Source organism: Trichoderma ghanense (genome assembly GCF_004382785.1).
Source record: "Trichoderma ghanense strain CCMA-1212 chromosome Unknown scaffold_16, whole genome shotgun sequence".
NCBI lineage: Eukaryota > Fungi > Ascomycota > Sordariomycetes > Hypocreales > Hypocreaceae > Trichoderma > Trichoderma ghanense.
In genome coordinates this window covers 1-22603 of record NW_027395679.1, presented here as the reverse complement: position 1 = coordinate 22603, position 22603 = coordinate 1, and the positions used below count along the sequence as shown (strand labels likewise).

The following is a 22603-nucleotide window of genomic DNA, read 5'->3' as shown; positions in this document are numbered from 1 at the left end:
AAGTGAAGCAACTAGCATTAGGGGAATGCAGAGAGGAGGTATGCAGTGCCTCACTGCAGTTAGGATTCCGAAGCTTAATTAACCTTGAGCTGCAGAAGCATCCCGTCCAGCTTGTCATTCAGAATATAGGAAGTCAGGTGTTAGAAAATCTGCGTCACAGCCGTCACCAGCTCCCTAATTTATATAAAGCTAGGTGTTTGGTAAAACGTGTTGCGTCTGCTAATTCTGCATGAGGTGACTTCATCTCCGTCGGGCTGTGATTTGAGGCCTACTCCGAACAGTTGACTATTGAAGATGGATCGAACGGGTAGTTGAACTAACTATTTTAAATACCAAAGGTACCATTAATATACACACATTATCACACACTACTTGTTTTATACTGCAGTAGTACCAGCTGAAGAGGTCTTGGTAAAAGCATGCGTCTGTTATCATTAACTAAAGTCGGAGCTTGCGGGGTGAAACTGTTGTCGCTGGGCTTGAGATTAGTAACGGAGCTCTTTAGAGAACCGTCTCCAAGCCGTTGTTGGCAGTTAGGTTGACGACAAGGATCACAACCTATTCCTTGAGGTTGCTCATAATTGGAAGGCCGGTCATGAATTTCCTTTTCGCCTGCACAAGCTATTGGCCTTGGGTGGTGTTGATAATAATGGCTGTACTATTGTCTTGCCATATTAGGGCAGCAACAGTGATTACATGAGGATACCTTAACAATGGTATTGTAAACATGTCACATTTTCTTTCCAATAACTGAGCAAACCAGCAATTATTGGGATGCCCAGTCTGTGTTGAATTGCATCAGTCCACAGGCGGTATGTCAAACGCAATCTATGACGGAAAAATGAGAAACAATCTACTAATAACAAAACTACAACAGTGCCTTTCCTTCGTCAAAGTCTACCGATAGTAACAATGTACCATTCAGAATCTTGCCCATATGCGTCTTATCAATCGCCTCACAGTTGCGTCGTATCTTCATCAGCACCTTAAGAAACGGGACTGGACTCTTCTTGAACGCCGACTTGTTGATGATATCGCCAACAACTATGCCAGGTGGAATGAAGCCGTCTGGCCCAAGAACGACTTCATCGCCTGGAACACCCCGTGCCAGACCAAGCATGTCGCATAGATCTGCGTACTCACGGAACGACGATAAATACAGCTGGCCAGCAAATATGTTCAGCTCAGCCAACATGAGCTGCGGAAGTGTAGGCTTTCTCTCTCTCGGGGGTACTGTGTACAGCGTCAGCCTGTCTAACGGCTCGAATGCGAAATTCGTTCTTGGGGCATAGAGATGCAATGTGACCATTTTGGAGGTTTCGATCCTGCCAAGTAGTTGATGCGCCTCCCAAGGGCTGATGATGACGACTTGGTCTATGACATTATCTGCGTCACTACTCGTCAAAATCCATTGCACGGGGCGCTGAAAGAGGTCCGTGACATTATCGAGGGTATCGTTCATCATGACCGTTTCGCAAAAGTCTTGGGTTGCCCATATGCTGCTCGGATAGTCGCTCATGTCAAAATGCTCGGCAGCTGAAGTCCCCCGGAGTGCGTAAAATGCTGGCCTGAACGCGGTAAAGCATGTGGGAAACTTTCCATGCTCGACAAAATGCACAAGGTCATCATGACAAGAATGCGCACGAGGTTCGAGTTTCGGAGGTGGTTCAACTTCTCGTTCCCTTTCTGTCTCGGGAGAAAGCTCTCTCTCCTGCTCTTCCTGCAGGGAGGAGCTGTGAAGTTCTTTCAGCCCAAATTCTTGACAACGCTTCTCGAACTCAACCATCATCTCTGGGCCGGCGCGTTGAACCAGCTGCGACGATTCTAAGGCAGCTCGTGGGCGATATCGGAAATCAAGACTTTGGGCTTCAGCCTCGAGAAACTGTTTGGCCCAAACTGTGTCATCGCAGGAGCTATCAAAAGCACTGTTCCGTTCCCATAGGGCAACCTGATCGTAGAATCGGACGCCTTGAGTCAACCACAGCGGAACAGTTCGTCGTAGATCCAGCCAAGTCTCGGAGATGGTCCAACAGAGCACATCTGACACCGTGATTTTTCCCGATTCTGACGACTCAGAACCTCGCTGCATCAAGATCTTCTGCTCAATCTCTCGAGGAATGCAGAATACCACTGACTGCCCTTTACCGAGTTTTCGCATTCTCATACAAGCTAGTACACGCGTTAGCAGATGTTCCACCCAATGCCACCACACTATCAGCAATTTACCTTGCACGAGCTTATCCTTTGTCAGGTTTGCGCCCAATGTTACCGCCGCCTGGTAGTCCGGAGGGAGGCGGAGATCTGTGCCCCTGGTATGAGCCTCGTCGAGAAATACCAGACACTGATCTAGCTGTGAAGCAAACGGTGATAATTGAAGAGGCTCAGTTTTGCCCGATCTATCGATTACCGTCAGCTCATCGGCATCATTGAAGAAGACGACAGCTTGAACAGTGAGTTTGTCTTGGTTGCTATCAAGCCATCTTTGAGCAAACTGCAGGTTATCCAGCTCAATTATCTGTGCGCCAACGTCGAGGATCACGCGTGCTCTCGGTCCCATCTCCGACACCATTTCGAGAAGAGAGTCCGTCCCTAGGGTAACGCCTTTCGACGCCTGCGACATCAGCCTGATCCCGTTTTCTGGGCGAAGCAGATACTCTAGCACCAACGCATTCGTGTGGTTCTGTGCCGGAATATCAAGTTGCCTGACAGCCAGAGGGAGCACATATCTCGAGTCATTGGTGCCACTGAAACCAGTTGTCGAATTGGCTTTCTTCTTGCCCAGGTCCCAACCTGAGGCAGACAGCTTGTGGGGAAATTCTCTGGACTCTTTTGCAAACACCAAGCGTAAAAGAAAGTAGTCGATGGCGCCTTTGGAATAGCGAAGCATTGGGAAGATGCTGTCGATGCATTGCGCGCGATCACGGACATTGACACCCGTTAGAAGTTGAAATGCACGAGGCAAGCGTGGTGCCGTCCGGACCCAAGCACCGTATTCGAGGTCGGCATTGTCAGATCTGATGAGATGATCAAGTGTCTCAAAAAGTTCATCGTCTTGAAGGCCGCTGTAATAGTAGCTCAGGCATGTGAGCAGTATGACGACGTCCGGATGGCTGAATTCCGACCGTTGCGTGGGATTGTCTTTGGCTCGAAATGGCACGGCCAGTCGGGTTTTTATCTCGTGATTAGCGTCTGTGCCGTAGTCGACTCTCCATCGTTTCTGGCCAAACGCAAAGGCCAGAATGCCGCCTGCAAAGAGGCCTCGGAGAAGTAGGATGTAATGTCTTGTAGTATCCGTCCAATATGCACTTTCTTCAACGGCACTGATTTCCTCCGGTGTCGGGTTGCCATGAGTGATATACCGACATACAGCATCTCTTATGTGCTTGGGCTGCCGCGCAATGGAGAGTCCAGTGATCCCAGTGCAACAAATGGAGCGTGCGAGACGACTGAGCACGGCCCGCTCGGCATCGGGACGCAGTATTCGTATCCTCGGGAATCTTCCCAGATGCAGTTCATCAATCTCTAGCGAACGAGGGAAGAAACTTTTCAACTCCAGGCAGACTGAAGCGAATCTGTCAAGTACCTCTTGACTCACCACCCAGCGGTCCGGGGTATGTTCAATGCTCTGCTGCAGCCCCATGGTGTAAATGAGCTCGAATTTGACGCTGAAGTTCTCATCACTTTCATCGACTATATCTCTTGACGACTCGTCAAACAGTTTTTGGGCGTTGAGCAAACAACGACCGACTGCCTCTTTCCCGTCAATTAGGCATTCCAGGCCCATGAGCTGAAAAGAAAGGAGATGTTCCGGCTGTACCAACATGACTCCGCCCTCTCTCATGGACCGACGGGCCAGTTCTTCGACCACGGCAGCTTTATCTCGATCCATGCGAATTGCTCGAGAAAACGGCATTCGAAAAATGGGGCGGTCTATCAGACCCGAAAGCTTCGATACGAGCATTTGGTGCATTTGCTTCGCCTGCGGCTTGGCAACTACGACGCGAACGATTCGTGAGCCGTTGCTGAGCGCAGTTGCGACAATAGGGACAATAACAGAAGACTTTCCTTCACCCATGTTGAGCTGCATGACGGCATTCTCATCGTTGTCAGGCGATATCATCTGCTCAGCAATTTGATGTTGCACATGCCGGATCATGATGCCGCTCTCGCACTCCAACAATAGCCACTCAGGATACTGATACGGGTCCCAACTATGCCCTGGATTTTGTACTTCGCGAAGGAGGTCAACGTCTTTGTCAACCAATTGCACCAATCTCTGCGCCTGCTGAAGGGCGGTGATTGCAACTCCATATGCAACAATAGCCTTCTTCCAGGGTTCGGAAAGCGACGACCATCGATGCCGACCAAGCTGTCGAAGGAAGAATGTTGGAGAGAGCCTTGGCCAGAAACCAGCAATCCGAGCGGTTTCCTCCATCGCATTCCTTTCACCCTGCTCCTGCAAGATTGCACCTAACAATGCATCATATATGCCTCGAACGTGCATATCACATTGATCCAAATGCAATTGAAACATTACTGCTCGCATTGACATAGAACTTCCGTCCAACGCCATCCCCCGGCAGTTTTCAAGATCCGTCAGACTGCGCGCCAGCTCCGAAAGATACTGTCGCTCAAAGTCAAACTTTGCCCGCCGGTTTAGATGCCGCAGGATTCCCCACAGCTTGTGGTCTCCCATGTCGTCATCAGCCGTGGTGGATAGAGTGACTAAATCCAAGGACGATTTTGTGGTTGGAATGATGGGTGGAGGTCTAGCGAACAGGTCATCAACGGATACATATCCATGAGGGCGAGCAGCCCGGCCTGGGTAACTCAAGGACAGCCGGCGTGACGTATCCACGTTCCCAACCTGGCAGTGACTCAATCGGCGACCAAACTCTTGCAGATAACCTCTGAATTGGTAGTTATCATACCATACCTGCCAGTGTGCTCGAACCTCGACCATTGCCTCCGATACATTGATGTAGGTATGATGTAGATTCTGCTGTGGTTGTACAGGCGTCGAGCAAGGCCACTGTCCAACGAGATCAGCAACGAATGAGCATATCGATTCTCTTTTGTTAGACTCAAACATTGCTCTCTGCCGACGCGCCGTGGCAATCTGGGTTTCGCCCGACGAGGGACGTATGGCCTTTTCCGGACATCCATCATGGAATTTCCTCGAGGCGTGTTCAAGGACGCTCCTCAATGTTTCGGATTTGCACTCATAGCCTTCTGCAAGGTAGTATAATGGCTTCTCGGGCAAAGGCGCTGCCGGTAGGTGCTCGGTGAGGGAGAGCATGACGAAGCTTTGGAGGACATCTATGTCGCATTTGGTCGAATAAGCCAATGTGGTAAGCCAAATCATAGCCTGATACTTATTCAACCACCCTTTGTCCGCCTGAAATGCAAAGTGTAACTTGCACCAGTATTTGTAAAGAAACTCCAGCGGTTCTTGGAGCCATTGACCTCCGTATTCCATCTCCGACGAGCAAGGAACAGTCCTAGCAGCGGGCGTCCCATCTCGGTGTGAAAGGAGTCGGTAAATGGTATCAACAAAAGCATCATTAGCCGAATGGCGTTGAAGATTGGCGACGGCGTCATGAACTTTCTTTGCGATTTGGCTCGCAAGAGCCGCGCAAGACGACATCCCCTGATCTCTGGAATGGTACTGAATCCCCTGAATGGTTCCATAATCTTCAGCGCCACAGAGAGATACTTGATAGCGTGAGCTTGCGTATATTTCCCGTTCCATGAGAAAATCGTCAATATCCATCCGCCTGGTGGTTTCGGCCAGCTTGGATGCATTCGGCGGATGCAGGAAGCTCAAGGCTGATATTCCATTCACAATGCCGCTCACAATCTTATAGAATCGTGAATCTTGGGTCAGGAAGCTCAAGTCAGAACGCCAAATCACCGTCTGCATGGATCTGAGATGTTCTGGATAGAATTTGCGACTGGGCGTTAGAGCAGCAATATTCCGGAGTAACTGGATGCTGTCTTCGGTGAGATAGTCGATGGACCGAATTGACGCCGACTGCAGGATTGACAGAGCCTCTTCTGTTCCTGTCCGACTCAGGAAGGGATCGGGCATACAATACGAAGTCAGCGCATGTATGTAAGCCAGAAATAGCTTGCTGTGAACAGTAGCATTGTCAATCAGGCGTCGAAGCTGGCTGTCAATCGTATACTGCTGCACACGATGAGCGGTACCGTATTGGACACGCGCCCTCATATGCCCAGTGGAATGATCTCTGTTGATGCTGATCTCTCCCTCAGGGATGATTGCCATTCGGTCGTCCTTGTTATGGGAGTCCTGCAATATGAGCTTGCTCTCAAACCCAACCAGTGTCTCCATGGACTGGTTTGCATCAATCTGCTTTCCCCGGAACTGCCGTGATCGGATAACTGACTCTCCATGCTTCAGGCTGAACTCGAGCTGCAGCCTTGGAACCTCAATTGCAGAAGTATTGCTCTCCGCGTCGAATAAGATATGCAGGTTCAGAAGAGAGTCAAGAGGGGAAAATACCGTGGCTAAAAGAGCTGCAGATGCACTGCCCGGAGCAACGAGTGATGTCCTCTCACAGCGGGTGAGCTTCCAGAGGCCACCATGCGCTGTCATTGTCCAGTTATCGAGACTAAGTCTCCATGGATCTTTTGTTGAACAGAACTCTATGCTTTTTGTAGCATGGTTATACCAATGGACGTGGCTTTTTGCAAACGCGTGCGGCATTGATTGGTTGAATATCCGAGATGGGACAAGATCCAAAGTGGGAAGACGCATCGTTCTATCTTCCAGACGAATCAACAGATCATCTTCGTCTGCCGATGCCTCTCCCACCATCCCAAAATGAACAGTGTAGCCGTCAAAGGTCTTGCAGCCGCAGAAGCGCATTCCTTGAGCGGTACTTGGCATAACATCAAGAACAAAGCGCCCAAACACCCTTTGAAAATCATGATGGGCCTCATACTCTCGAGGCAAGCGAGATAAGGGACTTCCGTCAACCAAAAGCGATCCACTGAGGATGTTGAAGTGGACTTTCCTATCACTAGTCACTGTCTCAAGCCAACTACAAGTGGAAGAAACGAGGTGCCAATCTGCGTCGCGGCGAAAATCTGGCCAATATTGACTGATGCTGATATCGAGACAAGAGCTGTTATTCAGGAGAACCTCTCTCACAAGTATCCGGCGTGCACGGTGCAGTGTGAACGTCCATCGGTCGTACATTGTCTCATCAGGGGTTTCTTTCTCTGGCCCCTTGTGTAAAAGCCCGATGTTGTTATAGATGTTGATAGACGCTTCTAGCAATAGTGCCGCCTGCCTGGGATCGAGCAAGGTTTTAGACAAAGAGTCATCGTCTAGATTGAATGTTTCCACACATATGAGAGACACTCGAAGGGCAAGTCGTAGGAATTGAATCCTTTGGTCTTCATCTTTAGACTCATGGGCTCTAGCCTGCAGCTTCTCCAGCCACTGAAGAGTAATTGCTCTGCACTCAGTCAAAAGGCCAAGAGCTTGCTCTTTCAGACTTTGCGTAGTCATCGTCACGAGGCGAGCAGCGAGAAAGACAACGATCCATAGCGAAATGTTCGACTGCCAATTTTCTCTAATGCGTGAAACGGAACCTTGAAGGTGCTCGAGTAGTTCGCGACCAAATTCCGGATCCGACAAGCGTGTGTGCGCGCACCTTTCAACTGTCCCAGCTTCCATGGGGCCAACCTGAAGGCTGAGTTGAAGGAAGAAAAGTGCCGTCTCAGGTTTATTGAAATCAACCTCAGGCATTGCGAGCTGAGTGAGTACGCTCATCCAATGGATACGATACCCATATCGAACCGTAGCCAAAGCTTTGAACTCGCCCAAGGTCATATGGTCCGGACAAAGAGATTGAGATGCTATCACAGCATTTGGAGTCTCACCAGCTGGATTTACGTGCGTGTGGATGAGGAATCTAGTCATCTGCACGGACTTCGAGCTCAGTTGAAATGTACAAATTTCAGGTAGCCGAACAGTTGTAGTGAACCGGTCAAGAAAACTCTGCCGACGATTGTCGAAATATCGGAGTTGGAGTCCGTTATTAACGCAGACATCTGCTTCTGAACTGGTGCCAATAGCTCTATCGCGTCGGTGAGTATTGACGTGGGGCTTCGTGTCTGATAGAAGATGTACTCGTAGGCCGGGGTCTGTCTGGAAGAAGCTGGAAAGAGCAGAATAAGACCGCAGAGGATTGGGTGTTTCCGACTCCTCAGTGGATTGAGGGTCGCTTTGAAGCAGGTCATCAATGATGAAGACTGTCGCATCACGCCATTCACCAAAGTGCTCGGGAAGGGCTAGTTCAAAAACTGTTGCCTGGGCTTCTAAAGGCTTGCTTGAGAGTGGCCACTCGTGCACTTGTATCGAGAGATTCATGGCGCGTGATTTCAGCCCGCATCGAGAGCAGTATGGATGGTGTTCGGAATATGGGATTCCATGCTCCCAGCGCTGCCATGTGTCGCACGCCCCTTGCTCAACTTGTCGCATCAATTCGGTGTATGTGGCATGAAGCCTTCGAAATTCTTCGCGTTTAAGGTCCCTTTGCGTATGCGCCCACAGTTCAATGTCTCTCAAGAGACTCTGATGCAACAAAGAACTCGTAAAGTATTCCACAGGGAAAGACCTCGACAACCCATAGGAGACAAAGATCGATGGTTTACGAAATGATCGGGCGTTATCTCGTCGATGTTGGAGATAAGTCTCGGCACGATGCAGCCTCTCCATATCTTCTCGAAATCCAAGCAGCAGCGCCTGGAGTACTTCGAGGGGAATTTCGTGCTCGTATTCTTTCAGTAGAGGAAGGGCATTCGTTGCAACTTTATCAACTGCAATCCAAAGCTCGAGGCAGACGAGAACCATTCTGGATGTCCCTTCCGGTCGACCGCTATACCAAGGTTTGGCCAATTGGTGATAGCGGTACATCAAACTGCAGATGTTGAGACAAGATGAGCTGTCATGGAGATGATTCTCAAGCCACTCATCGAGGTGTTCGGCCACCCATAACTCAACCATGGCGAGAACGAATGGGACGGAATTTTCGTCCAAAGAAGTCGGTACAGATGGCATAGTCTTATCACATGTAAAAACATCTGAGGCTGGACAGAAAGATGACGCCTTGCTCAGGGTACCGCGTTTCGATATGGAGGATATAAAGTCATTCAATCCCTGGGGATTGATGTACACATCTTGAGCCATATTAAGCGTAGATAGAGCCTCCAGGTCAAGATTTGGCTGAGTAGAATTGCGGATCGATTGCCATCGCTCATTCATCAAACGGGAGGCTAAACATACTGAATCATGGACTGTCGACAGCCATGTTCCAGGGACTGGGTGTTGCAGCTTCAAAAGTCGCCGAGACACTTTGGTGGACATGATTTTGAGAGTCTCGCTTGCAGAATCCAGGTTCGTCGCATCTCTGAGCAGCCGGCTAAGCAGGAAAACCATGAAGGACTTGTAGATCTCTTCTGAGCCGACAGCCATGCGATTCATGGTTAAATGAAGAGAACAGCGGATGAGGAGCCAAACGGGAGATCGTCTCCAAGGAAGCTTGCTTCCCCTCCAAATAACATCTTCCCTAGTATTCTTACTCACTCCAGGAACGGCAGTTGGATGCCCTGCTCCCTGGAGGAAGCTGCTCAACAACTCCGTGACAATTCGCGGGTCGTTGGTTTCCCGTGATTCGTCATGGTCTTGCATCGCCTTTCGTGCCTTTGGAATGGTCTCTTGAACTGCCTCATCACTCATCTTTGCCATGGTCTTGGCTAGGACTTTCTGGAAGGATGCATTGGTGAATGTATCCAGCGGAACGCTAATCGCAGTGGCCGGAAAGTGGCGAATGAGGCGTCCTTTAGTTGCATAGACAGCTTGGTTGGTGGGAGACAGCTCAAACAGCTCGAATATGGCCACATCTTTGTCGCGTCGAAGCAATACTCCCGCATTCTGCACCCTGATGTGGAATGGCGCAGCAGTGTCTGTCACGCGTGCAGCGTATTCGTTAGTATTGTTAACATCGCGAAGCTAGAGTAGAAAGAAAAACGAACCAGGCGAAAGGATCCTTGTCAGAATATCCGGCAATGTGCCTTCTCTGACAAATCCCTTGTCATCCCTTCCAGCTTTCATATTATCCATCATTGACGTTGCGGCCATGATAGCTCGATGGCAGCTGAGCTCCGTTCCTTGTAAGTACTCTGACAGGGTCTGGAGTACATAGTTGATCAGTACGGTCTCGTCCCCAACGGACGTATCATCTCCGCCAGGTAGTTTGGGAGGCAAGAAAATGTGGTGAAAAAGGTACTCGAGCGTTCGTGCGCTCAGCACATTGGATGACCCTGTACGCATGCTGGCGAGTTGAGAGTATACTGACAAAATATGCCGTGATTTCACAACGCGATTAAGACGCAGATAAGATCAAAGTGGCAGAAGCAGATGAGGTTATGGAAATCCATTTATCTGAAGGACGCCTGGCAGGTAGATATAAGTCGAATCCAGGCTGCTCTTTTGTCAAGTCACGGCAATGTAGTAGCAGAACATAGACTGATGTGGGAGGCCGACAGCCAGGCTGATTCCACTCGATAGGTGCAAAATAATAACTCAATGGTACGCAGCCGTAGACTTGTTGGTTCACGGCCCAACACATCCTTCTCAGAAGCCTCGCGGCTTGCTGGCCACCTATCATTCAACCTTACCCCGCAACAGGTAACGTATTGTTAAAACTAATAACATAGGAAAGAGAAGATATAGGCAACTGCATAGCCTTGGTTCTTTTATCTAATGTGCATGTTACTTAATGCCATTTCGCTATTGGGCTATGACTGAAATACGTTGAATCACGGGCCCCCTAGAGCTCAAAATCCAGTAGCCGCAGCTTCGTTAATAGCTTCCCTACAGTCATAAATAATGAAGAAATAGGTAGAGTGACTCGGCGACAGTTAGTAGAATTTCACAGTCTATTTATGCCAATCCTCTTACAGGTGGGCTTGCGTTTGCAATGAACTGGCTTTGCGTACCCGAGACGGCATCATGCAGTTGGTTATCTGTAAAGCCCTGACCCTCCGAAGTGCGACCGAGGTTTCCAATCACAGAAATGAGGAATCCTGTGCCGGGAATGGCTGGAGCATAGGCAGTTATACCCATCTGAGCCATTTACTGATCGTATCGCGCGTCTATGGCTACCTTGACTGGCGTGTTGGGATTGGGCCTGGGCAGTGAGACCCGACCCAAAAGCGACAAGCACGCTATATACATAGACGTTGGCTGTACTCGCGAAATACAGCATGGCATGCTATTCTTCTGCGCCCGCTTCTCAAGTTCAGGAGATGGAGCAGCTGCAAATATTCTCGTAACTATTGAGAGTGGCAGTACTTCTAACAGATAGGATTCCCTTTAGCCAAATGAATTTGCGCAACCTAGAGCTTAATAGAATACCTAGCATCATATCATAACCACTACCACTCCACGATTGAGATTCCCCGACTAGCTCCGTATCTGGAGCCTACATCCCTCGATAAAAGGCCCATAGTTTATTGGCAAATGCATGGGTCACGAATACTGCAGTCGTGGCTGTATTAAATTATGTTAGGAAAGCGAAAATATAGAACACACACTCAAATATCAGTAGCAGACCACGCACTATCCCATCCATCCTCCTCTATCTCCATCTCTACCCTCCAACCCTTAGGCGCACACCAAGCGTCCAACGCATCGTCGCCAATGTCAGACCGATCCATAACCTTCCACGCGCCAAGATCCAACACATCTCCAGTCTCATGGTTCATCTCGCAATCTTTCATCAAGCCCTTCACTCGCCCAACAATCTCTTCTAAGTACTCCATGTTCTGCTCCAAATGCCACGTGTAGTCGTCTTCCGCAGTAGAAGCATATCCGCACCTCAAAGAGCGCAGTTGTTCAAGGTAGAACGCAATACTGTCGTCGAGCTGCTCACCTGCATGGGCCTCGTCCAAGTCGCGGTCCTCTCTCCCCCATAGCGCATCTCTTAACATGGTCGACCTGACGTCGATAGCGGGCTTGCGCTGTCCTAGGCTGTCATGCATGGAAGCGAGGAGCTTCTGGCAGTGTAGCGCCATGGGGTGGTTCACGCCGTAAACGCCCTTGAGTTTGTATGCAATATCCTCGAGGAGATCAAAGGCTGCGGCATGTTCACCTCAGGCAAAATGGACTTCCGCTAGACGCTTTCCAATAGAAATTGTGTTGTTGGAGCCGAGGTTAACATCGTAGTTATTTTAAGACGTCCACAACAGTTCTAGGATTTTCTAGCATCATAGTGAGCAAGAAAGAAATTTAAGAAAGTTCAGTCAAGGAAGCTTTCTCACCTTAAGCGTCTCATAGTTCTTCTGTCTGCCAGCAATACTCATAATAAAGGAAAGGTGGCTAATACTCATTACTCATAACACTTAGGTCAATATCAGAAGTATAGCTCATTGCTAATACACCAATCGTAACTTCTTCAATACTGCGACTTAGCCCGATAAACGTCTCTATTTCCGAAAAGGAGTGGAGAATTATAGAGAGCTTAAGCGATGTCAGAGCAGCAGAACTGTCATTAAGATCGCCATATGCCTATGCGTGGCCATAAATCCACTAAGACAGCAGTAGGCAAGCTTGACGGTTGGCAGAGTCAGCTAACTCTTATACTGTGGCAACGAGCGTCTCTAAGAGTGCCATCGATATTGTTTCATCTTGGCTTGCGGCGACGATAGCCAAGGAAAAGCTGATAAGTAGAGTCTCCCTCTCTTTCAGGTCTCCCGAGAGACTGGCAAAATAGGGTCCAAAACTCATCCAGGACCTCGTGAGCCTCTGAATGAAGTTTGTACAGTTCAAGGTGTTGCATCAAATGAGTTCCTGAAGCCAAAATATCATCCAAGCGGTCACCTTTGAGACAAGCTCGCAGCCATGCTTCATAGAGAGCTGTTTCAGACACAACACGTGTCAATATCTCAGCAAAGAGGCTATCGTGATCCTTGCGGTGAAACAGGAGCTCCAGAGAATACAACAGAATGAGACATTTCCGGTTGTATAACCCTGACAGCTCTGCTTCCTGGGTCATGTAGGCCTGTCCACACCATCCCTTATTCTTGCTGCTCTCTAGCCCAGATATCTAGGCATTTATGGATCTAAGGAAGGCCAAATCCTCAAACGTCAAGCGAAATATTGGTACATGCCAAAGAAGCTCTCAGCGGAGTGGAAGAGCTTTCGAGGATCCCTCTCCTTGTTCATGACGCCCAGAACAGCCTCCTTCAGAGCCTCTTCGGCCTTTTCCTCAGAGCCTGCATCCGCAAGAGAGGCCCAAAAGTGGAGGAGCTTCTGCAAGCAGGCAATATAACGCTCGTGAGCGTGGCCGTGTTTCTTGTGGGCCTGCTTCCATGCCTTGACAAGAATGTGCTCCGCCCTGTCATGCAGGACCGGCTTGCTAGACACCAAAACACCAAGACGCTCCTGCGCTACGGGAAGGATTGGTAAAATAGCCTCATCAGTAGTGGAGAATCCGAGACAAATCTCGTTGATGTCGTCGTAGATACCTACAGCCTCCCGGACGGTGGTATCATCCATCTCCAAAAGCTTGGTAAGTTCCAAAGATGCTTTGAGGTACCAAGCGTCCTGTCTACCAAAGTCCGCCAAGCAGATGGCCCTCAGCTTTCTGGCCTGACGAATGGCCACAGATATGTTGCTCATAGAGACCAATACCGTGTATTCTTGGAAGATTTCGAAGCCACGAGCAGTATCCATTGTCAAATCGTGACGAAGATCGATGTAGTACGACCACAAGTGCTCATACCACCTCAACACGTCTGGCTCACGCTCCTTTCTCCGAGAGCGACTGCTTTTGCAGAGAGCGAGGAGATCCTCAATTAGCATGGAGATGGACTCGAAATCATCTTCGTCTGGCCCTGTTTCGAGGGCTCCGCACACATCGTCGTCATCATCGATGCAAATATTAAGCTGCAAGGCTCAAGCGTGCAATGGCCGCCGCAACCTGTAACGTGAAGTGTTGAGTACGACTCAAGTGACCTTTGCACTCGCCAAGGATGGCTTTCCAGAACTGGAGAGCCTCTAAGTGCAGCTCTGCCTCTTCCAGACGAAAGGAGAGAGCATTGGCAGTGTCCTCGCTCGATACGTCCCATCGGAGTATGTGCTGCCTGCAGCACCGAATGACGGAACTTAGTAGACTTCTTGCCTGTTGCTCTTCGTTGGTCAATGTGTACATCTGGGTCATGATCACAACCATCTGAATACATTCGCGAGCGTAGTATTCAGGGAGGCGGAAGTTCTCTCCATCAGATGAGAGGACTTGTGGCCAAAGTCTGTCAAGAGACTTGCGGCAGATGCTGATGGCCATCGTTTGTTGTTCCTTTAAGCGATGCAAGACGGCGAGGTCTCTATACAGAAATGACAGTATCAGTTCCGATCCTGTCCTTGGCCAGTAGAATGTTGTCCAATGTTCAACCAGAGGAAATCCCCAAGCGGATTCTCGACACCCTTGTAGCAGGCAATTAGTGCAGAATAAACTTGAAGTATCTCCCTGGAGAGATCATTCGAATGCGATTGATGGATGTCATCAAGAACGCGAAGGATACCAGGCGCTTCCTGATGCGGATCGAGTCGAAGGAGCAACTGAGATATTTCTCGCAGTTGGATCAGCGAGGCCATGACTGGTTGGCGATCTGTAGTCATGTAGTTGTGCGCTAAGAGCCAAAATCCCTTGAGGATGGAGGTAGCCTCGCACTCCGGAGATAGCTCTCGGAGTTTATCAGCCAGCTGCGAAGAAATAAGAGTGAAGGCTACAAAAAGATCCTTCTGGCTACTAAGTTTCTTGAACTGTCCCTGGAGGAGAACCCAAAGCTGATGAAGCTTGGCTTTGGAAATGTCAGTCATGCCTCTATCTTGGTAATGCTGGACAATGCGGCACACCGCGGATAGTGTAGCCTCATTCCACGCTTCCAAGACCGGCGCAGCGTCAAAGACGTCCTGACAAAACTTCTGGGCATCGCTCATGCTATCGCTATGCTCCAAGGCATCGATCAGCAGGTGGAAGAGCTCAATAGTCTGGCTGGCAAACAGCCCCCTTGTGCGACAGCACGCTTCATGCATGTCGTGTAAGTCGTCGGCAGCTTCTGAGAATCGCATCTCAGATTTGTACAGGTATGCAAGACGATGGGCAACGGAAAGGGTCTCGTCATGGCTGTCTCCCAACTCCTGCCTGTGGACGCTCCAGAGGTACTTGCAGACCTTGTCTCCACGTGATGGTAGGAGACTCTGGGGACCCAGGACAAAGAATATGTAATTGGCTCCAGAGGTGGCTTGAGGGCTAGGATCTCCGTACATTGCGACAGTGCCTTCAAAGGCTTCGATGAGCCTCTCCAGACTAATTTGCTGCTGGGTAGATCCCCGTGTCTTTTCGCAATGCGCCAGGTTGATCATGGTCCGAATCACAGATGGAGCGTGGGAGCCAAACAAGGCCCTTCGCAGAGCAAGGGTCTTGGACAAAGCGTTATCCAACCTAGAATAGCCCGGGTGCTCGGCTCGAAGGTAGTACCATTCTGCCAGCGACATAACAAACGAGTCGGGTATGATGGAAGACATTTCGGCTGGCACATGACTGAGAGTTTTTCGGAGGAGGTCAACGACTTTTCGTAATGGTCATACCAGTTCTTCAAAGAGTAGACTAAGAGGTTGTCGAAATCAGTGTACGAGGAAGCAGCTGCCCACTTGCTTCGAGAAGGATCCTGGAAAACAAGGCCGACCTTGTTCTGTTCGAAGCTCTCACGGATGTGTTTCAGACAGTCGAGAGCCACTTGGCGATGAGAAAGATGAAGGGATAGAGGGATCTTTCCGTGCAGGGACATATACTGTATCCTGGCTTTGACCAATGCGTCGACAAACTGAACACATCCGTTGCGTAAAGTGACGATGCGAGCCAAAAACGAGTTTGAGCTGACCGCGCGTCCTGACCGAAACCTTCGAAGCCAGTTGCTAATAGCGACTGATCCTTGCTTCTCGAGCTCTAGCACCTCGACGGGTCGCTTACTGACCAAGAGCCAAGACAATAATGTCTGCAAGTCCGGATTCTTAAAGTCTATCTTGGGGATGACATGGTCGAGCATGCCCTGGGCTGTCTTTGGCGTCTTGCAGACGATATCCGGCATGTGTGCGAGATCCTGCTCTGACTCCAGAAGGCGCAGTATGAGTTTAACTTCCAGCAGAGAGGTCCACTGTCTTTCGGCAATGTGTCGCAGGAGTTCCTGGCGGATATGAGCCGACAGGACAGAGAGTGTTGCTGACGCTGCCATTGCGCCCTGTAGAAACAAGCGAGCCGTTTCGACAAATGTCAGTCCGCGAAAGAGCGTAGATTTGGGCCCCTGAGGTGACATTGGCAGCGTCTGGGTCAGTCAAGGCTAGACATCTGCCACTAACGCATTTCGACGTCAGCTCTCGTAGTTTCGTGAGGAGCTGATGTCCGGTACAAGCACTGCCGTCGGAGAAGATTCCATCAACGACGATGGCAACGTTTACGCCAACTTTGGAAATTGGTCTGCTAGTAGTTCCCCGAGCAGATCTTCGGAGCGAGCCACAGTCTCGTGCTCACAGCGCTTCGAAACGTCGTTGATGGCAGAAAGGAAGTCTATATCACCGACAGATTGATCCAGGAGCTGACGCAGCAAAGACTTGATAAAACATATCGTGCTACTACCCGAACCTTGTGAAGATGCTACGAATTGATTAGTACAACGAGGAATGCCAACTTATGAAAAGTTGGAAGCCTACCGAATGATGCGCGCAGTAACTTTGCATCTACTGGGAGAGCCAACTGCAAACGCTCGACCAGGTCGGAGGTCATCTCCTCTTCTCCATATCCCGCCTCGCCAGTCACCAGCAAAAGCCTTAACGGTGCCTTGAAGAACCTGACAGGAGGCTCAATACAATCGAAGACGTCTGCCGCTGCGCCTCTTGCAGGGAGAAAAATGGGAAGGGGGGTTAGATTGTCACACCACACAGCAACGCGCAAGCTAGCTCCATAGATCGTGATCTTCCCCGTCCTTCAGAGTGACCGTATATTGCCGTCCTCGTATGATAGGTCTCGTTTGATTCGATAGCGGCTGCAAGAGGCTGGCTGGGACAGGCCTTGCGGCAACGGCAGAACCGGAGTCACTTCGACTACTGACACCACTCAGCAGATGCACGCTGACCTGAATCTAGCATGGTGATATGCTAATATGGGAACAAGCCTATTGATAATTGTGATATTAATTTGGTACATGTTGAGGTTCCCTGATTCTGGTGGGCCGGCTGCCCGTACTAGCGAGTTCCTTCTCACATGGGCGACGGAGGCACCACCTTAAAGTCGCAAGCTGAATTGAAAGAATTTGAACTGCTTCAGCCATCTCTTCGGGCTAGTATACCTGCCTGTCTTAAGCAACTGATTATTATATTGCCGCCGTTATTTTTCTTTTGTGTGCTCCAAATAGGCGCACAATCCGCGTCTCTCATCACATCAGCTCATAAGAACTAGACCATTCTACTTGTCCCTACCAAGGCCACTTTGCGTGCCTAAATTACTATTTGCAAGCAGATTACACCAAGCAGGACGCTGGAGATACTCAGCCATGTCTCGCCGCGAGAACGAGAACAGGATCGCCAGCATGAGGCGGCCTTTACTTCCTCAGCAGGAGGACACATTTGACGATCTGGACAACAGCTTCACTATCGGCCCCGAGGCTCGTTAATTTTAGCAGCGTGGTCCTTAACGTTAGGCTAAGAGGGGGGGACGCAGTTCTCGCGTTGCCTTTTCGCAGGCCTTAGCTAGCTGGCTAAGATTGCTTTATCTTTAGCTAGTCTAATAAGTGTAGGGCATATGGGACTGATAAAGGGTAACTTAGAGTATCTATCTAAGTGGGAGATCAGGACCTACTTATACACGGCGTGCTGTGGCTAACCTACATAAGGCGAGGATTTTAGCATGGCTGGAGCGCGAAGGGCGACTAAATCAGTGCCCGGCAGCGACGAATTCTTCGTCCGAGCGAAGAATTTGGCGTGGCCTGACCTTGAAAGACGACCAAGTCGGTGCCCGGCCGCGATAAATTCTTTGTCCGGGCGAAGAATTTAGCGTGCACTTACACCAGAAGACGACTAAGTTAGTGCCTAGCAGTAATAAATTTTATATAGGTAGTAGCTATACTTTTACTTTTTCTTCTTATTTTAACCCGAAGCCTAGAGACGGGTTCTCACTTTATAATCTGCTGCAGGAACACAACCCCTCCGCCCCACTACCCTACCCTCCATTATATAGCCTCTTATGTTCTTGCTACCATTATAGTTATTTCCAGGTCCTTTAACGCAGATCTAAGAAAGGCTGGTTATGAAGCATACTAATGGCACGGCAGCTAACCACCACTAAATATAAACAGATTCAGCCTTTACTTCTCACCCAGAAGTCGACTCGTAAGATAGCTAAGAAGGTTGAGTGCAGCGAGCGCACTCTTTGTCAAATCCGCTTAAACATACGCCGGTTCAGAGCCACGCGACTACCGCTAAATAAAACCGGCCGTCATTCAAGTATTACTACATGTATGCGAAATGCACTGCGAGACTAGTTAAAAGATAAATCATATATAGACTGTAAAGAAATAGCATTATATCTCCGAGATGAATTTGACGTAGAGGTATCAGTTAGCAGCGTCACCCGGACTATGCAATTAATTAGATAGTTGAAAAAGATAACACGTCGCGTCGCGAAGCAAAGAAATTCAGTACTGCAACATCTGTATCACTATAAGCTTTCAAAGTATAAGTCATATTATTTAGCCTTTATTAATAAGTCTGGATGTGATTCTTTAACAGCTTAACGACGGAAAGGATGGCTCCTATAGGAACTACGCCAGTACATGTCTCAGAGTTTAAACGTGAGGCCAGGCATCAGATTATCTCAGCTTACGCCCAGGATAGAATTGTATTATCTTGTGTTTTTCAGAGGCTCGACGGACTACGTTATATTTGAGGATTTTATTAGGCAGCTGCTTTGTCACTGTGGAACGTTTCCGCAGCCCAAGTCCGTTCTAGTAATGGATAATGCGAGGTTTCATAGACAATGGAAGCTCAGGGAGCTTTGTTCTGCCGTCGGGGTTGAGATTATCTTCCTCCCACCATGTTCGCCTGATTTGAGTCCTATAGAAGAACACTTCGATAAGGTCAAGGGTTTTATAAGGAAAGAGTGGTACACTCGCGATACCAAAGGGCAGCCCTTTAGTCACTTCCTCAAATAGTGCATAGGCCAGGTGGGTGCGAAACGAGAAAGTGCAGACGGTCATTTTCGCCATTCAGGCATTATAATAGAGTATCCGCAGTGATATCAGTACACTTGAGAAAACTCATTTACTTTGTGAATCAGGGAAAGTCCATATATTAGATAATGCGGAGCATAGCTAGGAGTGATACAAGATTATCTCTTTCTACTGTCGCTATACCGCCTTCGATTGCGCTTAGGCAGACATTATAAAAGTTGCATTTGCCCAGCCTGCATATATAGTGTATCTTGCGTCCCTTCTCGCGACTCGCCACCTGTCTCTTGCTGGGAACTCCGCAGTTGCATGTTGGATTGTTAGGGTCATTCCCTCGATTATCGGCAAATACAAGGAACTTCCTGCAACAGCTGCACTTATAATACGGACGTCCTGCGTTTCCGTTCCGATTTGATGAGCGAGTTATATGTCTCTCACTCAGTCCTCCGTATTGAAAGCAGGTAGGAGGCTCCTCCGGAGTTCCGTCGTCAAAATTTATATAGATCTGTACCTACTTCGGGTAAGCTTAGATTCGTCGTGGATAATATAGGTTATAGTTATATACTATGCTGAACTACTATGGCAAGATATTGCTTTAAGAGAGACGAATAGTTAAACATAATGCTTAGAGGACTTTGGAGATATATGGCTGTAATATAGCTGCAGTGTTAACCGCAAGCATTAATAACTTTAAATGCAGTGGAATAATTTTAAAATTATAGTAAGAGCCATTCCTGCACAGTTAACAAATGCGGATAGACCTATATTAATACGACGTAATAAAGAGAAAAATCGGAGCTGTGACTACGCAATTCCATTAGCGAAATTTTCACAATGTCTTATCATGAAGGTTAAATACTATAGGAAAGTATTTAGTAAAGAAGCTATGAGGAGGATTATCCTATCTCTATATATATATATAATTCTAGAACCTATTCAAAACTGCCGCTAATCTCACTGATAAGTATATTTACTTTTCTTCTTCTAATTCTTTACATTAGTCTACCATGCTTACCCACTGATGTGCTATGCCTCGTGGTATCTTATGAGAAACGAAAAATTTGGTTTCCTCTTTATGTGCTTCAAACAGCCAATCAAGAGGAAGACGCGCTTAGAATGTAAGCTTAGCAATGGCATGGAACTCTTTTTCTAACCGGGATCGTCCACCTGTTTGCAGTGCCAATCACAGTAGTGCTCTATGGCTTTGTCTCTATGACCTGCAATTTTAAGCCTCTTAGGAGGTGGCGCTGTCTCAGCTGTCTCAATCCCAGGCATTACATTGGGATTTGATGGCTGCTGGCGGAAAGCCGCGAGCTGGGTGTTATTCACGTCTCACGTCTTACTAATTAAAGTTTAGTTGCATACTCATTACACCACGAGGCAGGCAATAGATCGCAATTGCAGCTATCAATCCGACAACTCCAGTGACTTATAACGTTTCCTAGTTCGCCTAGCTACTTATACACCCTTCAGGATATCCCGAACAAGGGTCGTGGCCTCGTCGCCGTCACGAAAATTACTAAGGGCACCCGTATCCTACTGTACTTGGCGAGCGCCAATGGTTTGCATATTACAATTCATGAGTCGCCGCTTCCTGGAAACCAATCAGAGGCAGAATCGACGATATTTGAATTAAGGATGCTAAAAACTTTAACGATTGGCGGAATATGTTGTTATTTTGCCGAGTTAATGTCTTAACGATGCCACTATGATAGCGCTCACAAGCCCTCGGATGCCTAGAAATTACACGCAGGACGATATCGAGCTGAAATCTGAATTTGCGCTAAGCTAAAAAGAGGCGCTGGCAGCTGTTGCCTACTAATCTAAGGCGCTTCAGCCGCTTCTATAAAGAGTAGTATTATGCGGCTGGGGCGATGCTAATATAGTCTCTTGATTTGAAGGAGCTTCTTCTTAGAGTAGAATCCTTAATTTAGCCCCTCTTTCTTAGAATGCAGGCTGAGCGCTAATTATATAAAGCGCATTAATAAATAAGTATACTTATCAGCAGCTGTATTATTATAATAAGTATCTGGGTATGTATAATAATTTTCACTAATATATCTATTATAATAAACCGGGGTCCTAGACCTAAGTATAGAATAGATTCCTAAGGGATAAACTGTTAGTTTATATAGATGGCTTTAGCAGGTGAGCTATTTAGGTTTATGTTGGCAGAGAGGTTAGGTTAGTATTTAGGCAGTAACAGTAATAGATATTTATATAGTAAGGCTTTTTAATTAAGCAGTAGATGTCTAAGTTTTAATCTATATTAAAATGCAGTGCTGTGTTAATAACTGGCTATTTAAACTATTTAAATAAGTAATATAAATGTGACTTATATATCTAGTTATCTTAAAGTCCTTAATATACTTAATCCTTAAGTTCTTTAAGTTATCCTTAATTTACTTAATAGTTAAGTTTATTAAGTAGTTCCTGATTAGCTAAACAGTTTAATATTTATCTAGTGCTGCTTATTAAAGGTGGCCTATTATTATAACTATAAGGTTAGGTTATAATATAATATCCCCCTCCTATTAGTCTTATCCTTAAGACCTTTACTTGCCTTATTAAAACCTATAAGTCCCCTACTTCTTTATAAGTGTCCTCTTATTTATATATCCTTTTCTTTTTATACTAACTATAATAGTTAGCAGTAAGCGTAAATATTCTAAATTTTCTTAAGTACCTTAGTAATAAGCTTTAAAGTAATTAATCTTACTTAAGCTATTAATTATAAAACCTTATAAATACTATAAAAAATATAGTTATTAGTGTTTTATATCTAAGACTGATTCTCTTTACTATTTAAGCTATGTTTATTCCTAGCAGCCTAGCTATAAAGCTTTTAGTCTATTAGCGTCTTAACTTTATTATATAGCTAATAAAGGAGCTAATTTTAACTCTAAGCTAGAGAAGGCTAAAGAAGCCTAGCTTAAAGCAGGTGCATATATTAAACGTCTTTATATATAAAAGAAGGAATAGGCTAAAAAAATACAGAGGGCTATTGCCTGTAAAATTAATAATTTAAAAGAGTTAGAGCAGGTAGAGAAAGCAGAGCATAAGGCAGCAGAGGCTATACACTAGGCAGAAATATCTATACTTAACCTAATAAATTCTAATATCTTAACTTCTTTTATTAACCTTATTAATTAGGATTAGTTTCTGTTAAATCTTTTACTATTAACCTTTATAAGTTTAACTGTTAATAAAACTTATTAACCAGGGCCTTTAAGTGTTTTAGATTCTTAATAGGTTTTTATATATTTTTAGTGTTATTATAGTTTTT

The 22603-nt window shown here is 47.3% G+C and overlaps 5 protein-coding genes across 5 annotated transcripts; all 5 read right to left on the bottom strand.

Moving 5' to 3' along the window:
• Window positions 1–868: 868 nt before the first annotated feature.
• On the bottom strand, window positions 869–10366 carry CCMA1212_009268 (uncharacterized protein; the record flags this gene model as incomplete). Its single annotated transcript, XM_073706356.1, has 3 exons — window positions 869–2169; window positions 2227–9999; window positions 10069–10366. The coding sequence occupies 3 exons, from the start codon at window positions 10364–10366 to the stop codon at window positions 869–871; spliced, it is 9372 nt and encodes a 3123-aa protein (XP_073555111.1).
• A 1265-nt stretch (window positions 10367–11631) lies between these two features.
• CCMA1212_009267 (uncharacterized protein) lies at window positions 11632–12399 on the bottom strand (the record flags this gene model as incomplete). The annotated part of the gene is made up of 2 exons (XM_073706355.1): window positions 11632–12135; window positions 12358–12399. 2 exons carry the CDS (start codon window positions 12397–12399, stop codon window positions 11632–11634), a joined length of 546 nt encoding a protein of 181 aa, XP_073555031.1.
• Window positions 12400–13183: 784 nt separating this feature from the next.
• CCMA1212_009266 (uncharacterized protein) lies at window positions 13184–14381 on the bottom strand (the record flags this gene model as incomplete). The annotated part of the gene is made up of 2 exons (XM_073706354.1): window positions 13184–13932; window positions 14054–14381. 2 exons carry the CDS (start codon window positions 14379–14381, stop codon window positions 13184–13186), a joined length of 1077 nt encoding a protein of 358 aa, XP_073555032.1.
• Window positions 14382–14440: 59 nt separating this feature from the next.
• Window positions 14441–16332, bottom strand: CCMA1212_009265 (uncharacterized protein; the record flags this gene model as incomplete). The annotated part of the gene is made up of 2 exons (XM_073706353.1): window positions 14441–15641; window positions 15689–16332. The coding sequence occupies 2 exons, from the start codon at window positions 16330–16332 to the stop codon at window positions 14441–14443; spliced, it is 1845 nt and encodes a 614-aa protein (XP_073555033.1).
• A 3109-nt stretch (window positions 16333–19441) lies between these two features.
• Window positions 19442–19795, bottom strand: CCMA1212_009264 (uncharacterized protein; the record flags this gene model as incomplete). The annotated part of the gene is made up of 1 exon (XM_073706352.1): window positions 19442–19795. A coding segment is annotated over one exon (354 nt), but the record flags the coding sequence as incomplete, so codon positions are not given.
• Window positions 19796–22603: the final 2808 nt, after the last annotated feature.